The 21,624-nt window shown below is 39.1% G+C and overlaps 2 protein-coding genes across 12 annotated transcripts in view; both read left to right on the top strand.

Annotated features, from left to right (window-relative positions):
- The window catches only part of LOC122974207 (Fc receptor-like protein 5), a 310,470-nt gene that overhangs the window by 113,425 nt on the left and 175,421 nt on the right, over positions 1-21,624 (top strand). The window lies entirely within an intron of this gene.
- Positions 32-17,932, top strand: LOC122974166 (cysteinyl leukotriene receptor 2-like). Of its 11 annotated transcripts, none has more exons than XR_006400242.1 (6): positions 32-142; positions 7,599-7,791; positions 13,129-13,296; positions 13,404-13,571; positions 15,369-16,228; positions 16,331-17,932. XR_006400242.1 is itself a non-coding variant. In XM_044342123.1 (5 exons), the coding sequence occupies exons 1-5, from the start codon at positions 136-138 to the stop codon at positions 15,889-15,891; spliced, it is 1,059 nt and encodes a 352-aa protein (XP_044198058.1). In that variant the 5' UTR covers positions 32-135; the 3' UTR covers positions 15,892-17,932. The 11 variants fall into 11 exon arrangements, 1 of the variants encoding a protein (XP_044198058.1); XR_006400241.1 differs by having other exon boundaries at positions 16,271-17,932; XR_006400249.1 differs by having other exon boundaries at positions 15,369-16,270; positions 16,556-17,932.

The raw sequence follows: 21,624 nt of genomic DNA, 5'->3' as shown, positions 1-21,624 counted from the left end.
TCTTCTTCCACAGAATTTCTGCAGCTAACACACCCACAGACTCTTCTGATTTGAATACTGAGCAACGGCGGTAGACAGACATATAAGAGGAGTGAAAGGAGGGAGGAGAACAGACGGACATGAAGCTGTGACAGCATGAACGGTGAGTGACTGAAATTACATTACAGGAAAAGGGTGATAGGAGACAGTAAAGTCTGCAGGGTTTTGAAGGAAATCCTTCACCTTTCAGCTCAGATTAACAACCTGGAAAAGTCTTGAATTACATTCATCAAGAGAGACTTTCTTTACAAGTTTCTCGGTGCCTAGTCGTGGTGAGAAATGACGAGTCATGCAGACGTGTTTGCTGATTTGTCAACACTTGTTTTGGTTGGTTGGCTTGAAAAAAGGCGAAACTTCTGCACCTTTAAATAGAAAGCTGTTTCTGATCTGAAACCTGATATCATCTTCTTATGTATTATATCATTATCCAATTAAAACCATGTATTTAAAACATGCAGCAATTTTAAATAGCAATATATATATATAAGATATTTGATAAATAAAAAGAAAGCTTTCAAAAGTCATTCTTACTCTATCATTTTAAAAACTGGCATGAATTGCATATTTTTCTCTTGTTGCTATTTGTATAATGTTGATGAAATGAACTCGGCGGACTGTTTTTTGACTGTATTAAGAAGTTAATGTTCAGATCGGATTAACATTGCTGGAAAAGTCTTAGATTGCATTCAAGGTCTTAAATGGCGTTCAGTTTTTTAAACTGTTTTTTTTATTTTAAACTCAGTTTTTGAAGTTTCTTGGCGCTCTGTTGAGGTGAGATATAAAATGATTCATGCGGACTTGTTTGCTGATTCATCAACAGCTGTTTCAGTTGATTGTCTCTACAAGTCTTAAATCTAAGCTTTTTTTGAAGGCATCCTGGATTAAGTGGAAACCTGCGTCTGAACCATGTTATCTTGATTTGTTATGTATTTAATCGTCATCCAATTGAAACCACTGAATACATTTTACGAAATGTATTTTAAAATTTGGTGATTTTGAATTTTTCAGATAAACTGAAGGATTAGGCGCTAACTGAGAAACACTAAACACCAAACAGTGAAGGGAAATGACAAGGAAAACTTTAAAAAAAAAAACCCAAACAAACACAATAATCAACCAATAAAATTAAAGTTTTCAAGAGTCATTCTTACTCTGTATCATATTAAATATTAAGTTTTGTCGTTTGTATAGCTGATAGTTTATATATCAAATTTTTCACCCCAAGTTGCTCGCTGTGGTCAAACATTACAGTGAATTATTTTCCCCCTTTCAGCTGCATTATAAACACAAAACAGCGAGGAGGTCAAAGGTCAAGGCTGCCCTCAGATGTTTGCATATTTTGGGGGAAAATTTATGTGGGAATTTCACATAAAAACCGTTCACAGCTCGCTGTTGAGAGGAGAGAAGAATGACTTTTCTCACGTCAGCTGTTTTCTGTTTTAACCAATCAGCAGTGACTGAAAAGAGATTCATCATTTCACTCCTGTAACACTGTCGGGCTCAAGATGGACAGTTATTTTAAAAAAAAAAAGGATAAAAATTGTAGAACCAGAGATATCATCTTTTTTTATTCCACACATTCTTCTTCCTCGTCAAAGCCTGGCGCCTGCATTACCCACAATGCAACCCGACTACCGACACTTCAAAAGAAACCATATCTTAACTTGTGTTTGTAAGATGTTTGATAAATGTTTGTTCACTTTTTGTTATGTCATAAACAAAAGTGCTACAGTGTGTTTATAGACTGTCTGTGTTTGCACTGAAACACACCTGCATGTGCTTGAACTGCTGACGTCAGCCGACAGCAGTCTCCCTGAATCAAAAAAATTCCAGAAAAATAAGAGACACAATCAGTTACTGTCTTTAAACGTCTGATCTGAAACCTGTACCAGCTCAAAGAAAAATCTGTGTGGGCCGGATCCGGGTTTGGCCTGGACACTTTTGGTACTTTCATCCGGCCCACATACCGCATGGAATGATGGCACACAGATCTGGGCCACAAGCAAAGCCGTATGTCAACCAAGAACAAACCAGATAAACCAGAACTGGCCCACATCCAGAATACACATACCTGAGAGCACCACATCTTTACCAAAGGAGGCCCACATTTGATTTGGGCCATATTTGCCATTTTACATGTGGGCCATTTCAGGCTCACATCCATTTTGTCCGGGCCAGAAGAAGACCAGCAGTGCTGCATTGTTGCCTGAAGTGGCCCACTTCCATATGCTATCTGTGGTCTGATCTGTGGTTCAGGTTTGGTTTGATATTGGCTCAAAAATTACATCATAAGGACTAAAGATGATTAAAGAAACCAAAGCTGAGTGTTGGTGAAAAACGAGACGTTTTTGAAACTTTTTTGACTCGACCATTCACGCCGACCCCCTGACCATCCTAAAGGCTGATTTATGGCAGGTTTTTCAACATTTTTGATAAGTGTAGCTCGACAGAAATGATGTATTTTCAACAGAACAAAATGTCGCTCGTCGTGCAACCGGAGAGTTTTGTTATGTTGCAGACACTTTTGTTTTTATTGATGTTTTGGTCTGTAACTTTAGACAACTTGTAACATCCTTATTTGTTTAGTCTTGGTCTGGATGATATAATGTAAGTAAACAAGCTGGCTGGAGGATAGCGTCTGGTTACCATGGAGACGACTGAAACCTTTCACCAGAGCATACATTGAAAACATTGCGTGACTCTTTAATTTCTGTTGAGTGACACTTATCAAAAGTGTTGACCTACCATAAATCAGCCTTTGGACTGCAAGAAGTCTTTGTAATTTAAATGGAAACATGGATCATTTTAGGTATATTTTGGACATATGACTAATGGTTAATTAATGAAATCGCTGCAATCAGCGGACTCACTTGCAGGGGTGAAGTAACTCTGGAAGTAAAAGATGTCATTGATTTTTCACAGAGACAATAGTAAATGCTAAACAGGATCGGCCAGAGGGACAAACTCTCACAAATACGGTTAGGGTTAGGTGTAAAGTTAGGGTTAGATTAAGGTTAGTGCACAGATCTCACCAGTTTCACTAATCGGTCCTCCAGCTGCTCCAATCTAGCACCAACCGCAGACAACGTTAGTGACTCACAGTTTGATCTCTTCTATAGTTTGGATCAGTATGAGACTCTCCCGGTTAAATCATCAGAACAAAAGATGAACGACTGCGTTAGAAAATATCTCGTTCTTTAGTAAAAAGTCAAAGCGACAAGACTGTGGACATAAAGATTTCGAGGTAGAAGTTAACTACGACCCCCAGGGTACATTTCAGCAAGAAACAGCCAATGACGTCAAAATTCAGTCACGAACGCCGCTAATGACAAGCCGTCCGCCAAAATCACGGGTAAAACATGATTTCTGAGAAACAAAGCTGAAAGAATGTAAACTGGTGTCAGAATATAAACCTGTAGGATCAGGAGAGTCCCAAGTTTCTATGTTCAGTGACACTGAGGTGATCGATTTAAGCAATATTTGAGATGTGAATACAGAATGAGGAAAAACACTAAATGGACAATTATAGAGAAAACTGAAAGAAGCACAGACAGCTATTGTGACAGACTGGTGCTAGCATGTTCCCAGTTTGCTTGCTAGTTAGCCGTTAGCTCACCAGCAGTTTACTAACCAACCTTTCACACATTCCAACAAATAATATTTACCAATTTCTTTATCTGACAAAAACATTAACTTAAGTTGCTTGAGCTTGAGAATCGTCACCGTTTTAAAATCTGGTAAAATAAAACCAACAAAGGTCGCTATCAGAAGTGATGGGGGACCCTACTCTCCTCTCATTCGGTGTGTTTGTATATCCTGTGTTTATATTTGTTTGTATAAGTCAGTAAATCACATTTATTTAAACATATTCAGTACTTTAACTTTACTGTAACTAAGTATGTGTGAAATTATGAAGACACACAGAAAAAATAGAAATTGCATCTTCCAGTCAACAACTTTAAAGTCTTCAGATGACGGAGAGGCAAAACATTTATCTATATTTTTAAAAAGCTAATATTTAATTTCATTTTCATTTAAACCTTTATTTAAGATTCTCAGACAACCATTGAGAGCGACCCTCATTTACAGGGATGCCGAGATTGCACATGGAAAGACAAAAAAACAAACAACAAAGAAACATACATGGTCAAAAAAATCAATTAAAACAGTTACAGACAGGCAGTGAAAAGTTATTAATTATATTCCTGAAGTGTCCAAGAGGTATGAGAGTATTCAGTTTTAGTGAGTTTACTGCACTAACGCTAAAAGCAGTCTTTCCATGTTCAGTCCTGGCATGAGGTACCTGAAGGGCCACACAGTCACTGGAGCGGATTAGAAGTGAACCAGAGTTCCAGTGCAACAGAGGTGTGATGTATGACGGTTTTTAACCGGTCAGGGCTTTATAGATAGATAGATAAGAGAAGGACAGCCGACCTTATCATAGAGGATACAGTAGTGAGTATTGTAGCCGACACTGGTCATGAGTAGTAAACTGAGTCTAAAGGCCTCAACGTGGAGGCAGCAGCTTTTCTGTAAATTACTCCATAATCTAAGACTGATAAGTCAACAACCCTCTTCCTACAGACTGGGGGGAAGTTGCATTTTTTCCTGTATAGAAAGCCAATTTTTTTGTTTTAATTTGTCGACAAGGTTCTTGAATGTGATTGAATGTGAATTCATCAGCGAGCCAGATGCCAAGGTATTCTGTAACCCTTTCGATGTTTGAACCATTGATAGTAGAGATATGCAGATTGCTGTAGTCTGTAGAGTTTTTGGATGTTGGAAAAACCATAAATTTTGTTTTATTTGCGTTAAATCTGAGCTAAGTCTGAGATTAATGAAGGAATGTTGCAGTGCATGAAAGGAAAGTTGCAGTTTTTTGATGGCTAATTGAACAGAATCAATGATACAGTATAAACTAGTATCGTCTGCGTACAGATTAATTTAATTAATACAAATGGTGAACAGAACAGGGCCCAGAATGGATCCCTGCGGCACGCTCTAAGTAATGAGCAAGAATCCAGACGGGGCTCCCCCCATCCTCACACACTGACGTCTAATATAATTTTAGCAACAATAACACTATCTTTGATATTAAAACCTCTCCAGTTTACTGTCTGCAGGTTGAACTTTACCTCCAAAGAAATCTTTTGTTACATTACACATTACATTAGAATTTACAGTAGATAATACATTTAGTTAGAAATAGAAGCAGTTAAACAGTCAAGAGCTCTTATTCAAATTTACCGTCCAGGAACAGAAGTTGGGGTTTGTTTAGTGAAAGCAGCTTTGTTTAAACAGGCTGGTGTGAACTGGTTTACATAATCCCCACCCCAACACAAACACATACAGTTTCCTGGTTGTGAGCTTTTGGTCTGTGGTGTGTTTGGGTTCAGTCAGAGATCACAGCTCATATTATTCATCACCATCACATTTCTAAACCAGTGGTTTCCAACCTTTTTGGCTTTTGACGTCTTACAAAAAGCAGTGTGTAGTCGGGGTCACATTTCACATGTCTATGAGTTGTTAACAGCTCCACCAAATAGTGATTTTTCCCTCTAAACTTCTCACATGCTTTCATTTCAATAAATGTTCAAATGATCCAATATTTCAGCAAAAATCAAAGATTAGAGAAAAAGTCAAAAAACTGAAAACAGATTTGTGTATCAGAACTTTGTTTTTTCTTCTTTCCTCTCCCATTAATCATCTCACCACCCCTCAGATTTATCTGCTGACCCTTTGGAGGCGCCAGACCCCTAGGTTGGGAACCACTGGACTAAACTAGCTAACTGTATATAAAGTAGTGTAAACTAGCTCCACCTCCAGCAGCTACAACAGTAACATGCTGCTCTAACACTGATGCTTCACTATTAATAATCTAATGATGTCATATATAATAATATATCAGTCAGAGGGACCAAACCACTACTTTTACTGCAATACTTTAACTACATCAAGCTCATAATACTTATGTACTTTTACTGCAATACTTTAACTACATCAAGCTCATAATACTTATGTACTTTTACTGCAATACTTTAACTACATCAAGCTCTTAATACTTATGTACTTTTACTGCAATACTTTAACTACATCAAGCTCATAATACTTAGTATTTGTACATTGCTGTATGAGTACTTTTACTGCAGTAAAGGATCTCAATACTTCTTCCACGGCTGCAGGTGGTTGTATTTGAGGGTGAGATTGTAACCTTTGACGATCTATCAGTCTGTTTTTGCCTCCTTTTAAACCGTCTCCTCTGTCTGTAAAGCTGCCAAAGCCATTCTGAGTCTATAAAAATGTTGATACTCATCTTTGCCAGCATGCAGAGTAATAAAGCCTTACAAGCAGAAACAAGTTCAGACAAGGTCGTTGGGTTGTAAACAGCCTGAGAGGAAAGATTGCAGGCATGACTTGGGCCATGTTAAGGTTGAATAAAGTACTTCCTTCACTTTTCTCTTAATTATGGCTTCCAATTGAGAGTGAATTTCTAATAATCTAATAATGGATAAGCCATAATTATGGGATAGTAACTTTATAAGGTAATATCTCTTGATTATGAGTAATCATCTCATAACAATAAATAATTATGAGATGGCATTGGATTTAAAAAAACAACAACAACATGGCAGCATGCTAACATTTGCTAATTAGCTCTGAACATGAAGTACAGCTTGAAATTCAACTTGAGTTTATTGATAGTGCAACATCACCTGAGAAGTTTCTGCACCCTTTAAAGGTGAATAAAAACAACATACACAAAGTATAGATACACAAGCATAAACACACACACAGAGGCAGAAACAACAATGACAAAATCAAGAATACAGGTAGAAGTCAGTTGGATCTTCACTCACCCAGTAAATCTAGGAGGAACCAAAGCAAAGAGTTTGAAGCTGAGGCTGATGAGAGATTTAAATAGTGGTCATCATTTGATGTGTTTCTTGTATATATTATATATTGTACAAATGTTGTATATTTTGAGTCTGTAAAAGTGTATTTAAGAACTGGCTGAGTGCCAAATGGTCAAAGAGAGGAAATGTAATTCTAGGTGGTATGCTCTCTCTCTCTCTCAGAGATATGATGCATTGTACTTCTGATGTATTATTTGATTATTATTATTTCAAAACCTGATAATGTTCTCTTTGTGTGTTTACTGAGTGATCAAGCAATGCTCCACGACAGTTTTGTGGGCATTTGGTCATAAACCTGTTCCACATGGTTTATAGTGCTGACATAAATAATGTGCCCAACAGGCTAACATCACCTGAGCTTTATGTAATTTCAGATTTTTTTCTGTTTCACACACTACAAGAAAGAATATTTACCAATTCTTTACCTGAAAAAAACACTACACTAATTTGCTGAAGCTCAGAAACATAAGCGTTTTCAAATCTGGTGAAATAAAACCAAAAAACAGCTGCTACTGGAAGTGATGGAGACCCTACTCCCCTCCCATTGGGCGTGTCTGTATATCATGTGTTTGTATATGTATGTATGAGTGTATGTAAACATATTCAATACCATACTGTATCTAAGTATGTGTGTGTGTTTTGTAGTGTACCTGCAAACCCCTCCCATCGCCCTCAGCAACAACACTTCGACGACATCGGAGCTGCTGACGGTGTGTGTCCACAACGACGATGAGTTCAAGTTCCGCGCCTACAAAGTCACCTACCTGCTGCTGTTTCCGGTGGCGTTCCTCTGCAACGTGGGAGCGCTGGTGGTCTTCTTCCAGCAGACCAACCGCAGGTCAGCATCCGCAAACACACAAACGTGTATCGCTATCAATGTGGGGTCTCTGCATTAACCCTAAAATAACCACAGAACCTAATTTTATCCCCCAAGCTGTGAATGCTACGTAGCTAGTGTGCTAATCAGATGTACACTACAAAAGTATGTGGACACCTAAATATTCCACCCACGTTCTTCCGTGCCGAACTGGGAAAACCGTTTCCTTTTCATCAGTATTGGTCAGAGGAGGCTGGTATACGTTTTTTTGAGGCTCTCAGTCCATATTCTGAGATAAATGTTAAAACCGAACACCTCGAGTTTAACAAAAGATAGAACAATCCTTTTGTTAACGTTCAATATCAACATATCCCATCAGGCTGAGACAGCAGCTATGGTGTATGATTGTGGTATCTTTGGTGTTCAAATTGGTTTAGCAAGAAAGAACAATTGAAAAGGAGCATTTTTGGTTTCTTCTGGTGAATTTTGGTCATAATCTTTTCACTTTTGTTCTGTTTTGTATCATGTTGTAGTCTTGTGGTCACTTTGTTCTTTGTTTTTACTAAATTAACAGTTTCTGTGGCATTTAATAGATGTACTGTATGTTTCGGTTTCTTCTTTAATTCAAATCACGGTGACTAAGGAGAACATGTTGAACAAATATTTGGCTGTTGCTTTCTGTGCCTGAGCCTGTCATCAGTGGATTGAAGAAAAACCTGTTTTTTTCCAGTTTAATCCATCAGTAGACATCAAAGCTATTTTTGGGTTCTCTTTGTTGTCGTGCAGGAGAATGCCACACAGATACTTTTCGTTTTCAAACTACCACAAAAATCCCAAATTATGGAAGATAAATTCTAGTTTAACCACGCTAGCATCAGTCTGTTGGTCAGTCCAACACTTTGGTCTAGACTGAAATATTTTGACAACTATTAAATGGATTGATTGCCACCAAATTTGGTTCAGACATTCATGAGGATGAAATCCTACTGACTCTGGTGATCCTCTGACTTTTCCCCTAGAGCCACCATGAGGTTGACATTTTAGTTCTTACTACTATTGGATGACATGTTCCCCTCAGGATGAATTGTAATAACTGCGATCCTCTGACTCCTTGTCTGATACTTTGGTTTATGACCAGTTACCCGCGAAACTGTTGCAGGTAACCAATTGGTGACGTCACACCTCACTATGTCCATCTTATATACAGTCTATGTGTTAATGCTAATATTTGCCAGTTACCTGCAAAACTGTTGCAGGTAACTGGCAAATATTAGCATGCTAACATGCTAAACCAACACAGTGAGCACGGTTAACACATAGACTGTATATAAAGATGGACGTAGTGAGGTGTGACGTCACCAATTGGTTTCCATTGGAGCGAGTTTGAAGTCCAGAGTTGCTGCTTATGGTTGGTGCCATCTTATCTGCTTAGAGCCAAGACCTTCCAGATAAGGAGTCGGGCGTGTTGCCTTTCACGCTCTATTTAGCTATTTAGTCAATGTCACTTTCATTGTCTTCCTCAGGAGAAATTTGTCGCAGTCAAAATCACAATAAAAACAATTTAAGAAAAAGATTCAAGATTTAGCTTATTGTCATTTTCTTGTGTGTTTGCATACACACAAAAAAAACAAAAACAAAATGCTGTTCTCCCAGCCCACAGCAGTGCAACAACAACAGAAAGGATAAAGATATACTGTATCAGGGGCACCGGATTCATTTCAGAAGTGCAGGGGCCAAAAAGTTTCTCTGTGTGTGTGTGTGTGTTGAGGCCTTTTCATATTTTCTGCAAACGCAGACGTGCTCTACATGTGTGCACTAGTAAACAGGGTTGTAGTGTGATAACTTTCCGTAGTTGTGAATGCAATGTTTTTCTGATAAGCCTTTAAACACAATAATCTGTTACTCCAATCTGCTGCTGGATCATATTTGATTGTCTCACCAACACTTTAAACAACACGCCCACGCCAACGCAGCCCCTCATTGTTTTACACAGGACTGTTATCAGCGAGGACGAACAGCTGCTTTATTACAAACAGTTCCACCATATGAACCTGGAATCTGCGTTTAACAGCTGACCTCTTTACAGTCAATGGTTTACATGTGTAGCACAACACAGAACATTAATTACCATCAGATCCTGACTGATCCTTTTAATGAAGTTACCGCTGCTGTGCCACGTGCATGAATGTGCACATCACTCTCATAGTACTCATAGTTTCTGCTGCTGCAGGTGTTTAATAAATTCAAAGGAAAGAATGTGACGCACAGCAGCTGTTGGCAACAAACAGAACATCAGTGCTGATGTTTCTGCAACATCCCGGATACATTCAGTGACACCTACAACGACATTAATGTAAAATTCAGACATTAATCTGACACACCAGACCTGTCTGAGTCACATTGATATTTGTAACCTGCTCTGATGGACACTTCAGTAGATTATGTTACAGATAGGAAATACTTAATAAGTAAAATAAGCAAAATACATGGAAGTTGGTTTGTGATTGTGGACAGTTGTGTGTGTTTGCATCTCTGCTAATTAAAGACAAGTGATTTGAGGCCTTTGTGCTCTCTGTAGTTTTCATTATGGACCAAACTGTGTGCTGAAATGTGGAGAGAAGCGTAAAACACTGTGAACAGCTTCGCTCACTGTAAACAGCAACTTTATTGTCTGTAATACATCCATGGCCTGTGTGTGTCTTGTTATGTGCAGCACTGTATTTCTCCCCCTTTCACTCTACATTAATTCCACTCTGTTACATTAAAATACCAGTTCTGAGGAGCAGAAATATGCAGCTCGACTGAAACCACCCGGGGCTGAAGCAGTAGCAGCCCAGGACACAAAGCTTTGTGTTCACTGTTGCTGTTGACATGAACACAAATGAGATGTGCACTTTTTACCATAAGTGTGGCAATAAAGGGGCATTTGAGGGGATACAGTAATTCGCGACTTAAAAAGACTGTGGGAAGAGGGTAAGGTAGGGGCGCCAATGGCCCCTTGGCCCCCCTACTGATGGGGTCGTAAACACAATGAATAAGAACACAGGAAATTACAACATTTATCAGTTACTCTTTGCCCATTAACTTATTAAGGGCAACTTGTGGAGGGTTTAGCTAGATTCTGCTAACAGGTATCATAATCAAGTAACATTAAACTTAGTGAAATATTGTGACAACAGTCCAACTCAGCGTGAGTCCTGGAGCCAACTGTCAATCACAGCTGTCAATCAACACCCACACAGCAGACATCAAAGCTGCTATAAGTCTTCAAATCTTATTAAAGGAGCAATAACTTCCAAAATGACCACCAGCACATTTATTAGAGACCAGAATGACTCATTGAAAACAATGATTGAGTATTTCTAGAGAGAAGTTGAGGCTTTTTGAATGGGAGTCAGTTGGAGCAGCTAGCGGCCGTCGGTACTTTACGGTTCTTCAGACTCAAGACATGAGAGTGAACATCTTAGCATGCTGATGTTAGCATTTAGCTTACGTCCATGCTAGCATGACTGTAAACTCGTCTTGTTTAATTATGGTAAATAAGGTTGAAACTGTCTTTGTTTTTATAGACAGACACACAGCAGAGTCTCTTCTCTACAGCTGATTGGCTGAGCTATTAGCAGCAGATATGAGCGGGGACAGAGAGCGTTGTTAAATAAACAGATGGCTCACACTGACGCCGTTTCAGGATCTGCCTTCACTGTCACACGGTTGTCGAAACTGCTGGCGGCTGTTTTGTTTGTGATGCTGCGGTTCATTTGCTTACCATACAGCATACAAATGATGTACTCAGGTGTATGAATAACCAGCGTTCTTATGTTCTATGCAAACTGTGATCAGACTTGTAGCACACTCACTGTCCATGCTTGTTCGCTGTCTTGTTATAGCAAAAAAAAAAAAAAAGATAAAATCTTGAAATATTGCAGAAGTTGTTATGCTCATGTGAGGTGTGACAGCAGCTGTGTCTCTGCTAATATTCACACAACAGCAGCGGATGGAAACAAACATTCACTGCATATTCTTTTGAACATCTTTCTGAAAATTTGGTCATGTTTTGCAGGTGAACCTCTACATGCTTCTATTGGTTTAAAACTCTAACGAGAGAGTTTGTCTAAATTCTGCACACATTAACATCATCTCTCCATAGATTTTTTATTAAAAATACATTAAAATTTTATGAGAAACCATCAAATAAAAGATGTAAAGCAGGTCATATTTTGCAGTGCAGCTCTTCAGCTGTAAAATATATTTAAATTACTTACAGAGTCTATTATAGGCTCAGTGTACACTGTAGGGAGTATAAAAACAAATTTAAACAAAACATAAATAGAACATCATAAAACATTGTCAGGACATCCGTAAGTGAAAGTGTGATACTGATAACACCCACAGCTCAAACATGAATAAAACCAACATAAGACTCATAACAGAAACTAGTGTGTATGTCAGAGAACTAACTGACAAACGATGTGTTGCTGACAACATAAGACAAGTTGAGTAAATTAAACTTAAATATCAGAAAATCATAAACTATAATCATAACATAAATTATTATGATATTAAAACAGCCCTGGATGTGACCTTCAGACAGTCCTGAACTTAGCAATACTGAGATAATAAACCTCTAGATGCTCTGTAAGAGACTTTTTTTTTTTTTCAAGTAATAAATCGCATTTGTATTGAACATTTTGTCATTTTTGCATGCATCAAAATAAATCAATCAGCAACCGTTGTGGTGTTTTTTGATAGGCGAAAGAGTCACTACATGCTCTCTCACTGGTACCAGGATTTAGACTCATCCAGATTTTGATAAGTTAGTTTCAGTATCCTTAAATTTATATTACAGAAAACAAACAGTAAAGAACAAAAATACTTCCAGAGCAGTTTGTTTGTTGCAGAAAAGCTTTAATATTCATACTGGATATTAAAAGATCCTTCAAATGTGCTTTCAATGGAAGTGATGGAGGCCAAAATCCACAGTGTGTCCACACAGTCATTTAAAAGTCTGTGTGAAGCTTCTATTCAGCTTCATCAGTCTGAGTTAGTCATATCAAGTGGATATCTGACACATTTACAGTCTTTTTAGCATCAGATTCCCTCTTTGTGTTTCCTCGGACAGTGTTTCCCTGTTGAGCTGCAGGTGGAAGTATAGTAACAAAAAGAGGAACTTTGGCACTAAAAAGACTGTAACGTTGAAAGATATCTACTTGATTTGACTCATTTGGACACTGAAGCTTCATTTTAGCTTCAGATACACTTTTAAATACTTTTTTGCACAGAAGGAGGACTGTGGATTTTGTGAAATCCTTTAAAACATGATAATCAACATGGCCGCTCTCTGGTCCTGTTTCCCTCCAGAAGCTCCGCCTCCTGTGTGGTCATGATGAACCTCGCCCTATCAGACGGCAGCTTCGCCCTCACCCTCCCGCTGCGATTGGCTTATTACTTCAAGGGCGGGGTGTGGGACTTCCCTGATTGGCTGTGCCGCTTGTGTGTCTACGGCTTCTACGTCAACCTGTACACAAGGTAACAGACACACACACACACACACAAACACACACACACACACACACACACACACACACATACATTACTGATTAAATGTTGACTAAAATGAACTCTTCCTCCCTCAGCATCCTCTTCCTCACTCTGCTGAGCATGCTCCGTTGGCTCGCCGTGGCCAAGCCCCTCCGTCACCTCTCTGTGGCCACGCCCACCCGCACCTTATTGGTCTGTTTGGGAATCTGGTTGTTTGTGGGCGTGTCCTCCGCCCCCTTCCTGTCCAATGGGGTGACAAACAGGTGAGAGTCACTCCGACGCTAAAAAAAATGGAAAAACTTAATCTGTTAAAAAAATTAATTCAGCTTGGATAAAATGTTTTAATATATATTTTTAAAACTTATTTAACCTTTTCTCAATATTTATATATACTATTATATTTAATTTATATATATATACCTTTTAAAACTTTCATGTTTAACATGTAAAACATGTTTCAACATATTTTAAATCCTTTTATATATATATATATCTCCTTTTTAAATTTTTGTTTACTTTATCTTTTTAACCACATTAAAGTCTTTATTTTTAGATATTTTTAAAGATAATATATTATACAATATGTATTATATAATATGATAATATAAACATATGTTTTTTTAACTTTATCTTTTAAATCTGCTACTCTTAATTTTATTTATTTATATTTTAAAATCTTTTTACTCCATCCTTTTTTAACTTAATTTTTTTTAAGTCAATTAACTTTTTTATTTTAATTAATTTATATAAGTGAACTTAAAAACAGTATCCATGTAAAAAAATATATGGATAAACTGAGCAATGAATTATTCTTAATTGAAGTTATTACACTCATTAAACCTGTTCTTGACTTCATCTTTCCAGGCAGCCACTTCATTTCTATGAAAACGAACTATTATGAGTCACGGTGACTAATGTGAATAACAGAAATGAAATGATATCACATGCTGCCCGGAAGGAAAGAAATCCTCCTCTGATTAATCCAGCACATCACAGCTGTTCAATCTGTTGTTTTTTTTAAACTGTCAACACTTAGAAAAGTTTAGAAAAGTTTCAGATGCAGCTGCTATTAACAGCACACGAGTGCTTCAAGTGTTTCATGTCTAGATGAGCGTGTGTGATTTCATACCTGTGGTCAGTTTGTGTATTTACAGTGAAGGACTGCAGCTGCTGCCGTCCACACAGTGAATAAAGATAGTAACAAGACAGAAGGAAAAGAAGAATGTTTCTGTACACAGTTTTTCAAAAGCCATGTAAGGCAGTGGGGTTCCACCATGGTCCAGTGCTTTCAGGATTCATGAACCAGTGCAACCACAGTGGAAACGCAGGCTGATGTGTTCATTTCTTTAAATTAATTTAAGAATAAACTAGATTTCCAACAGTGTTTGGATTGTAAGTGACGGCTAACAGATTGAGAGTTGGAGACAAATATGTATTAATTTTTGGTGACCTCTGACCTTTCCTCTAGTGCCACCTTCAGGACACACTTTTTTTTTTAGCTCCAAGTATCAAAGATTAGGCTAAACATAAATATTTATTTATTTCAGTTGATACGTATTTATTTGGATATATTGTATATTTCATACATATTAATTTAATTTAAGGTGAGATTTATATTTTTCATTTGATATGTATTGATTATCAATATCTTTCATCACTTATTTATTCATTTCGTTGTCTATTTTATTAATATAATGATTACTCATGAAGTCTTTGAGAGTAATGAACACTGAAGCCTGAAGGGCTTTATACTGTTGAGTTAAAAGAATGATTTTTTAAAAAAAAAGATATTTACAGTTTGAATGATGAAGAGAATAACGAAATGTGACTTTTCAAAGTTAGCTAGGTTTATATTCTGTGGCTCAATTTTTTTTAAATCAATTCAAAATGCTTTATTTGTCCCTTGAGGGGCATTTTGAGGCAAATGGGTTTTAAACACAAATTCAAAGAGCTAATTTACACATAAAAACAATCTGAAAAAACAAATACATTAGGAAGAGTTGAAATACAAAAGTTGATTGATTAATTAATTCGTGTTTTGTCTTGCTGCTCTCTGACAGATCGGGGTTTCCTCGCTGCTTCGAGCCATCTAGCCCCTCTTCTTGGGGGCGTGTCCTCATCTTAAACTACTTGGCGGTGGCTCTCGGTTTCCTCTTTCCCTTCCTCACCATCATCTTTTGCTACAGCAGTATCGTGCGTCAACTGATGTCCAACACCGGCCCCGAGGGCAGCAGCCTGTCCAACAAAGCTCGACGTCGCAACAGACGCCGCTCGGTGCGCCTGGTCACCATGGTGACTGCGACCTTCTTGCTCTGCTTTCTGCCATATCACATGATTCGTTCGATACACCTGCACGCCGTGTGCGGCGGTTGGGACTGTCGCATCACGGTGGCACTCCAGCGGGCGGTGGTGGTGACGCTGTGCCTGGCGGCGTCCAACAGCGTGGTCAACCCGCTGCTTTATTACTACTCCACCAGGACGTTCAGGGACAACATGAGGGACGCTCAGTCCTCGTTCATGAACAGCAGGGGGGGGTCCTTCAGGTCTGGACTGGCCCTGCTGAGAAGGAGAAACACCACGTGAAAGAAATCTGCTGCTGGAACAGTCAAGAAAAAACTTTTATTTCCTAAAATCCTCTGCTTCACTTCAATGGAAAACATCACAACATCCAAGATCTTTAAAAACGTGTGTTAGCAATGTATTATACTTTATTTATTTTTATTAAAATATATTTTTGTAGCACTCTTATGAAGAATTATGACGTCACTGTTCATAACATAGAAGAAGAAAATGTGTGGTGACAGCATGAGACTGACATCTCTGATTTCTAATTGTGACATTGATGTGCATGTGGTTTTTCAACAATGCAATGTTTAGCAGGAGTGGAGACGATTCTCACATATGTTTGAGGAGGGTCCAGGTGTCATTTAGGAACATCCAGATGTAGTTGAGGAGGGTCCAGGTGTCATGAAGGGTCCAGGTGTCATTTAGGAATATCCAGATGTAGTTGAGGAGGGTCCAGGTGTCATTAAGGGTCCAGGTGTCATTTAGGAACATCCAGATGTAGTTGAGGAAGGTCCAGGTATCATTAAGGGTCCAGGTGTTGTTTAGGAACATCCAGATGTAGTTGAGGAGGGTCCAGGTGTCATTTAGGAATGTCCAGATGTAGTCAAGGAGGGTCCAGGTGTCATTTAGGAACATCCAGATGTAGTTGAGGAGGGTCCAAGTATCATTGAGGAGGGTCCAGGTGTTGTTTAGGAACATCCAGATGTAGTTGAGGAGGGTCCAGGTGTTGTTTAGGAACATCCAGATGTAGTTGAGGAGGGTCCAAGTAAAGTTGAGGAGGGTCCAGGTGTTGTTTAGGAACATCCAGATGTAGTTGAGGAGGGTCCAGCTATCGTTGAAGAGGGTCCAGGTGTTGTTTAGGAACACCCAGATGTAGTTGAGGAGGGTCCAGGTATCATGAAGGGTCCAGGTGTTGTTTAGGAACATCCAGATGTAGTTGAGGAGGGTCCAGGTGTCATTAAGGGTCCAGGTGTCATTTAGGAACATCCAGATGTAGTCGAGGAGGGTCTAGGTGTTGGTTAGGAACATCCAGATGTAGTTGAGGAGGGTCCAGGTATCATGAAGGGTCCAGCTGTTGTTTAGGAACATCCAGATGTAGTTGAGGAGGGTCCAGGTATCATTAAGGGTCCAAGTGTTGTTTAGGAACATCCAGATGTAGTTGAGGAGGGTCCAGGTATCGTTGAGGAGGGTCCGGGTGTTGTTTAGGAACATCCAGATGTAGTTGAGGAGGGTCCAGGTATCATTGAGGAGGGTCCGGGTGTTATTTAGGAACATCCAGATGTAGTTGAGGAGGGTCCAGGTATCGTTGAGGAGGGTCCTGGTGTTGTTTAGGAACATCCAGATGTAGTTTAGGAGGGTCCAGGTATCATTGAGGAGGGTCCGGGTGTTATTTAGGAACATCCAGATGTAGTTGAGGAGGGTCCAGGTATCGTTGAGGAGGGTCCGGGTGTTGTTTAGGAACATCCAGATGTAGTTGAGGAGGGTCTAAGTGTTGTTTAGGAACATCCAGATGTAGTTTAGGAGGGTCCAGGTATCATTGAGGAGGGTCCGGGTGTTATTTAGGAACATCCAGATGTAGTTGAGGAGGGTCCAGGTATCGTTGAGGAGGGTCTGGGTGTTGTGGCTCTTTTGGAAATGTTTGTTACATTAAGTTTTTCCCAACTTATAACAAGCTCTGCTGTGGTTTTATATGACAGGAGGGGTTGGCTCCTTGCCCCACATGACATCTGATTGAGAGAAAAAGGTCTGACATAAGATTTAAAATCTATGTTTGACACATTTGTCAAGAACTAGCAGAAGAATTAACACAGGGACATCAGATCAGAACTTTTAAAAACATTTCTAGATTATTATGACACTGTGATGGTGTGTAGTGTGGAACTTGGACACACAAATGGCGCCCTCTTCAGGTTTTGTGCCAAAAAGCTCATTGTCAGATTTGCTTGAACGCAACTGACTGGAAGTGTAAGTCTGTTGACATTCTTCATGTGCAGAGTCAAACCAACAATGATCTATTAACAAGTATTGTCTGATTTTATTCTTGTGTGTCACAGAGCTTCACTGTTATCCAAAAAACACATCAAGAAGGAGGAAGACATTGAGAGATGGACTAACACATTGTTGGTTTGGGTCCGTGCATGAGATACGTGTGTTTGTGTGGTTGTAAATTATTTTTTTTATTAAATATTGAACATGTAATGTGAGTTCAGGGGAAGACTCTTTGTTTACATGTGTGGTTATTCTATAACAATCTGGGAATGTCCTTGTTATAACAGTCCCACAGGGAGAATCTCCTGTCACACTGCATGTTTCTGCATATTTTCATAGGTCATTTTTAGAAAACTTCTGTGGTATCTGGATCTTTTTTTGTCTTAAAGTTGAAATGAGCTAGTGTATAAATCACAAGACATGGGCCACATCTCAATTCCATTTATTACATCTAGTAAGACAAGTAAGTTGCAATCAAGAAGAGGGATTGAGGAAACACGTTTTATATAGAAATGAGACACCCTTTCTTCAGAACCATTATCTGAGGAGATGTCAGTTTCCGATGAAAGATGTTTAATGCTTCCTTCATCAATCACACCTATAAATAAAACAAATTAACTAGACTGGGAATCAGAAAACATCTAAACTTGGTAGTGGTTACACTGGAGTTGGAGTTATTCGTCCTGGTGTTGTATCAAAGTCTATTTCCTTGTTGATATGTGTTTCCCCTAACCTTAACCTACACCCAACCTTATCCCTAACCCCAACCAGTTACCTCTGTTACGCTTAACCATAACCAAACCTCATCCCTAACCCCAACTGTGGGGGTGGTGCTACAGGAAACTCAGTTTTAAAGGGAGGGAAACACTATTCAAGGGGGGAACAGACTTCGACTCAAGATCTGTTTGAAACTGCATGATGAAATGTCAGATCAGTCCTATCAGCTGCAGTTCCCAGTAACTACAGATTTCTAATAAAGGGGTGTATTGGTTTGATAAAAAGACCAGTGACGGATGGTCTCTTGTATCCTCGCTCAAGCCTCCTCATTCCTCCGAACAGCAATAACTGAGTGAGTGAGCACGAGAGGTGGAAGCATCTCAAAGCATAACCGAGGAGGATCTGTTTGACAGATGGGAGACAAACCAGTCCAGAGCCAACAGTCTTCCAGACGGCTGATTCAGACATTGTGGTCCACTCTGTCAAAGGCTGAGCTGAGGTCAAGAAAAATGTCTTTGGCAGAGCTGTAAGTCCTTAGAGACTTAACCAGAGCAGAAACTGGATTGAAATTTGGTTCCTTGGGCTCCAACAATTTCTTGTTTGTGCCAAGTTCACATGGGCTGAACCCAGCTGATTTGTTGACTGAATCTTGGATGGCAAATACATACAAAATGACATCCCAGTCTGCACCAGTTGTGGAAGAAGTCTTGAGGCCCGAACACACTGAAAGCGATAATTGACACGCCTCATTTGACGTGCGTCATTTGATGCTCCTCTGGCACACTGCAGGCATCGGATTCGAAATGCCAACACCACAGAAGCAAAACACAAATCTGTCCTTTTGTTCTTTGTATTTACTGCTGCAAGAGTTGGATGCAATGAATGAATGAAAAGCAGAAATGCAGAGGAGGAAAATTAAACTAAGAGCGTCTGTCTCCACTGTAAATCATCTGTTGAGCGTTTGATGGTTATTTACTTCTGGTTTAGATCATAACTGCCATGAAACTATCAGAAAATAATAATGTTTTATTTCTTTCATTCACTGCTTTGTTCTCGCTACCGCCGTTCCCTCTCATGACTCGATCACCATTGCGCTGTCTCTCTCTCTCTCTCTCATCCTCATTTAACGCTCCGAAAATCGAAACAATCGAAGTAGGCGCTTTTGGCAGTTTGATGCTCCTCATAACACTTATGGTGCGCATTCAGCCATTTAATACAATAGCTGTACTTCAAAACGCGCCATCAGATGCTTTCAGCGCATTTGGGCCTTTGGAGTTTTCCCTCAGTTGTCGTGACTCCAACAAGCACCCTTGTCCACTGAGTGTGATATTTAGAAACACTTATCCTCCTGTTTTGTTGTGTTTCAGCATAATTTTATCTTCTATTTTATTTGACTCTTTTAAATCCAATATAAATGTGTCTTGTGTTTACTTTATATCTTGTCTTAATGCCTTTTATGTTGTATGTGAAGCACCTGGCTACGGTCCTTCACCTCACTCCCCCCTCGCCACGACCAGCAGTATTAACAGTAACAGAGGAGAGCTACAATGATTAGTCGATCAATCGCCTAGTTTATTGACAAAAAATTAATCGCTAAACTACTTTGATAATCAATTAATCATTTTGAGTCTTTTTTTTAAAGAGAAAATACTGAACTTCTCCGGTTCCAACTCCTTAAATGTGAATATATTCTGGTTTCTTCAGTCTTTTATGACTTTGTTCTTGGGCTTTGGAAGACAGTGATTGACATTTTTCACCATTTTCTGATGTTGTATAGACCAAACAACTAATAGATTAATTGGGAAAATAATTGACTGATGAATCTGATGAATCAACAATGAAATTAATCATTAGTCGCCTTAAACAGTAGTATCATTAGATGTCATACTATCAACAGTAGCGTTAGTATGAGTGTCATGCTGTAATGTGCAGTAGTGTCCAGCAGAGGGGGCAACAGCTCTGATTTAAACACTGAACCTTCACACACTTAACTTTATAATAATATCACAGCGCAATGAATCATGGGTATTTCCTTTGAGCCTGCAGGACAATAGAGAGAGAGTGAAAATCTCAACATGTCAGTTTGACCCCTGACCTCTGAATCATTATATCATCCAGTCATTCCTAAAGGAAGACAGTGTGGACAAATCACACTCTGCTTATCTGTAAGTCACAGGGAGGTCAAAGGTCAGACGAGACAATCATCATGAAGAAACTGAAACTTATTTTATGGTTCAGTTTTACAGCTTTTCAAAAAGAAAAAAAGAAATCACTTGTTTCTTTGTGTGTGTGTGTGTGTGCTTCCTGACTTCCAGGTGTTTCCTGACCCTACCCCCTCTTCATCTACAGACATCACACAGACACACACATTCAGCCACTCGTGATGTTTGACGTTGACTAAACACACATACAGAAATGAAGGTGATGAAAACTTATTTACCTGACACACACAGAGAGAGTGCTGTCTGTCTGTGTGTCTGTTTGTCTGTCTGTCTGCCCTCCTATTGGCTGCTCAGACCAGTAAGTCAGGCTCCTATTGGACGAGGACAGACTGAGTTTAACATCAGTAACAACAGTGCGACCACAGCTGATGACCCTTCAGCGTGTGAAAACGACGGACTGCTCCTTTAACATCCTGTGCGTGAACGCGCGTGTCTCCGGTTCCACTGGAACGTCACGCGCGGCGACATGGAAACAAAGATCGTCTGTGTTTAAATAGATGATCTACTCGGGTAAGTAAGTAAACTTTTTTTTTCTTTAGCGCTTTTCACAAGGTGCTTCACAGGTGAGCAGAAAATATGAAACCATAAAATACAACTAGGATTTCAGAGAGTGGCCAAACATTAAAATAGATATTATAGAAAATGTAAGTACTTTAAAGTGGCATTTTGGGGTACAAATTGTGTGCAAGAATGATTAATTTGTGATTACTAGCACAGATGACTAATTTGTAAAAGTACTATTAGTAATTCATGTATGACTTATCAAAGAATTTCCTCCTAATATTCTGTTTTCGGGCTCCAACTAAAGATAACTGACATTATC

The sequence above is a fragment of the Thunnus albacares genome, chromosome 22 (genome assembly GCF_914725855.1).
Source record: "Thunnus albacares chromosome 22, fThuAlb1.1, whole genome shotgun sequence".
Taxonomy (NCBI): domain Eukaryota; kingdom Metazoa; phylum Chordata; class Actinopteri; order Scombriformes; family Scombridae; genus Thunnus; species Thunnus albacares.
This window is presented reverse-complemented; position numbering and strand designations above follow the sequence as displayed.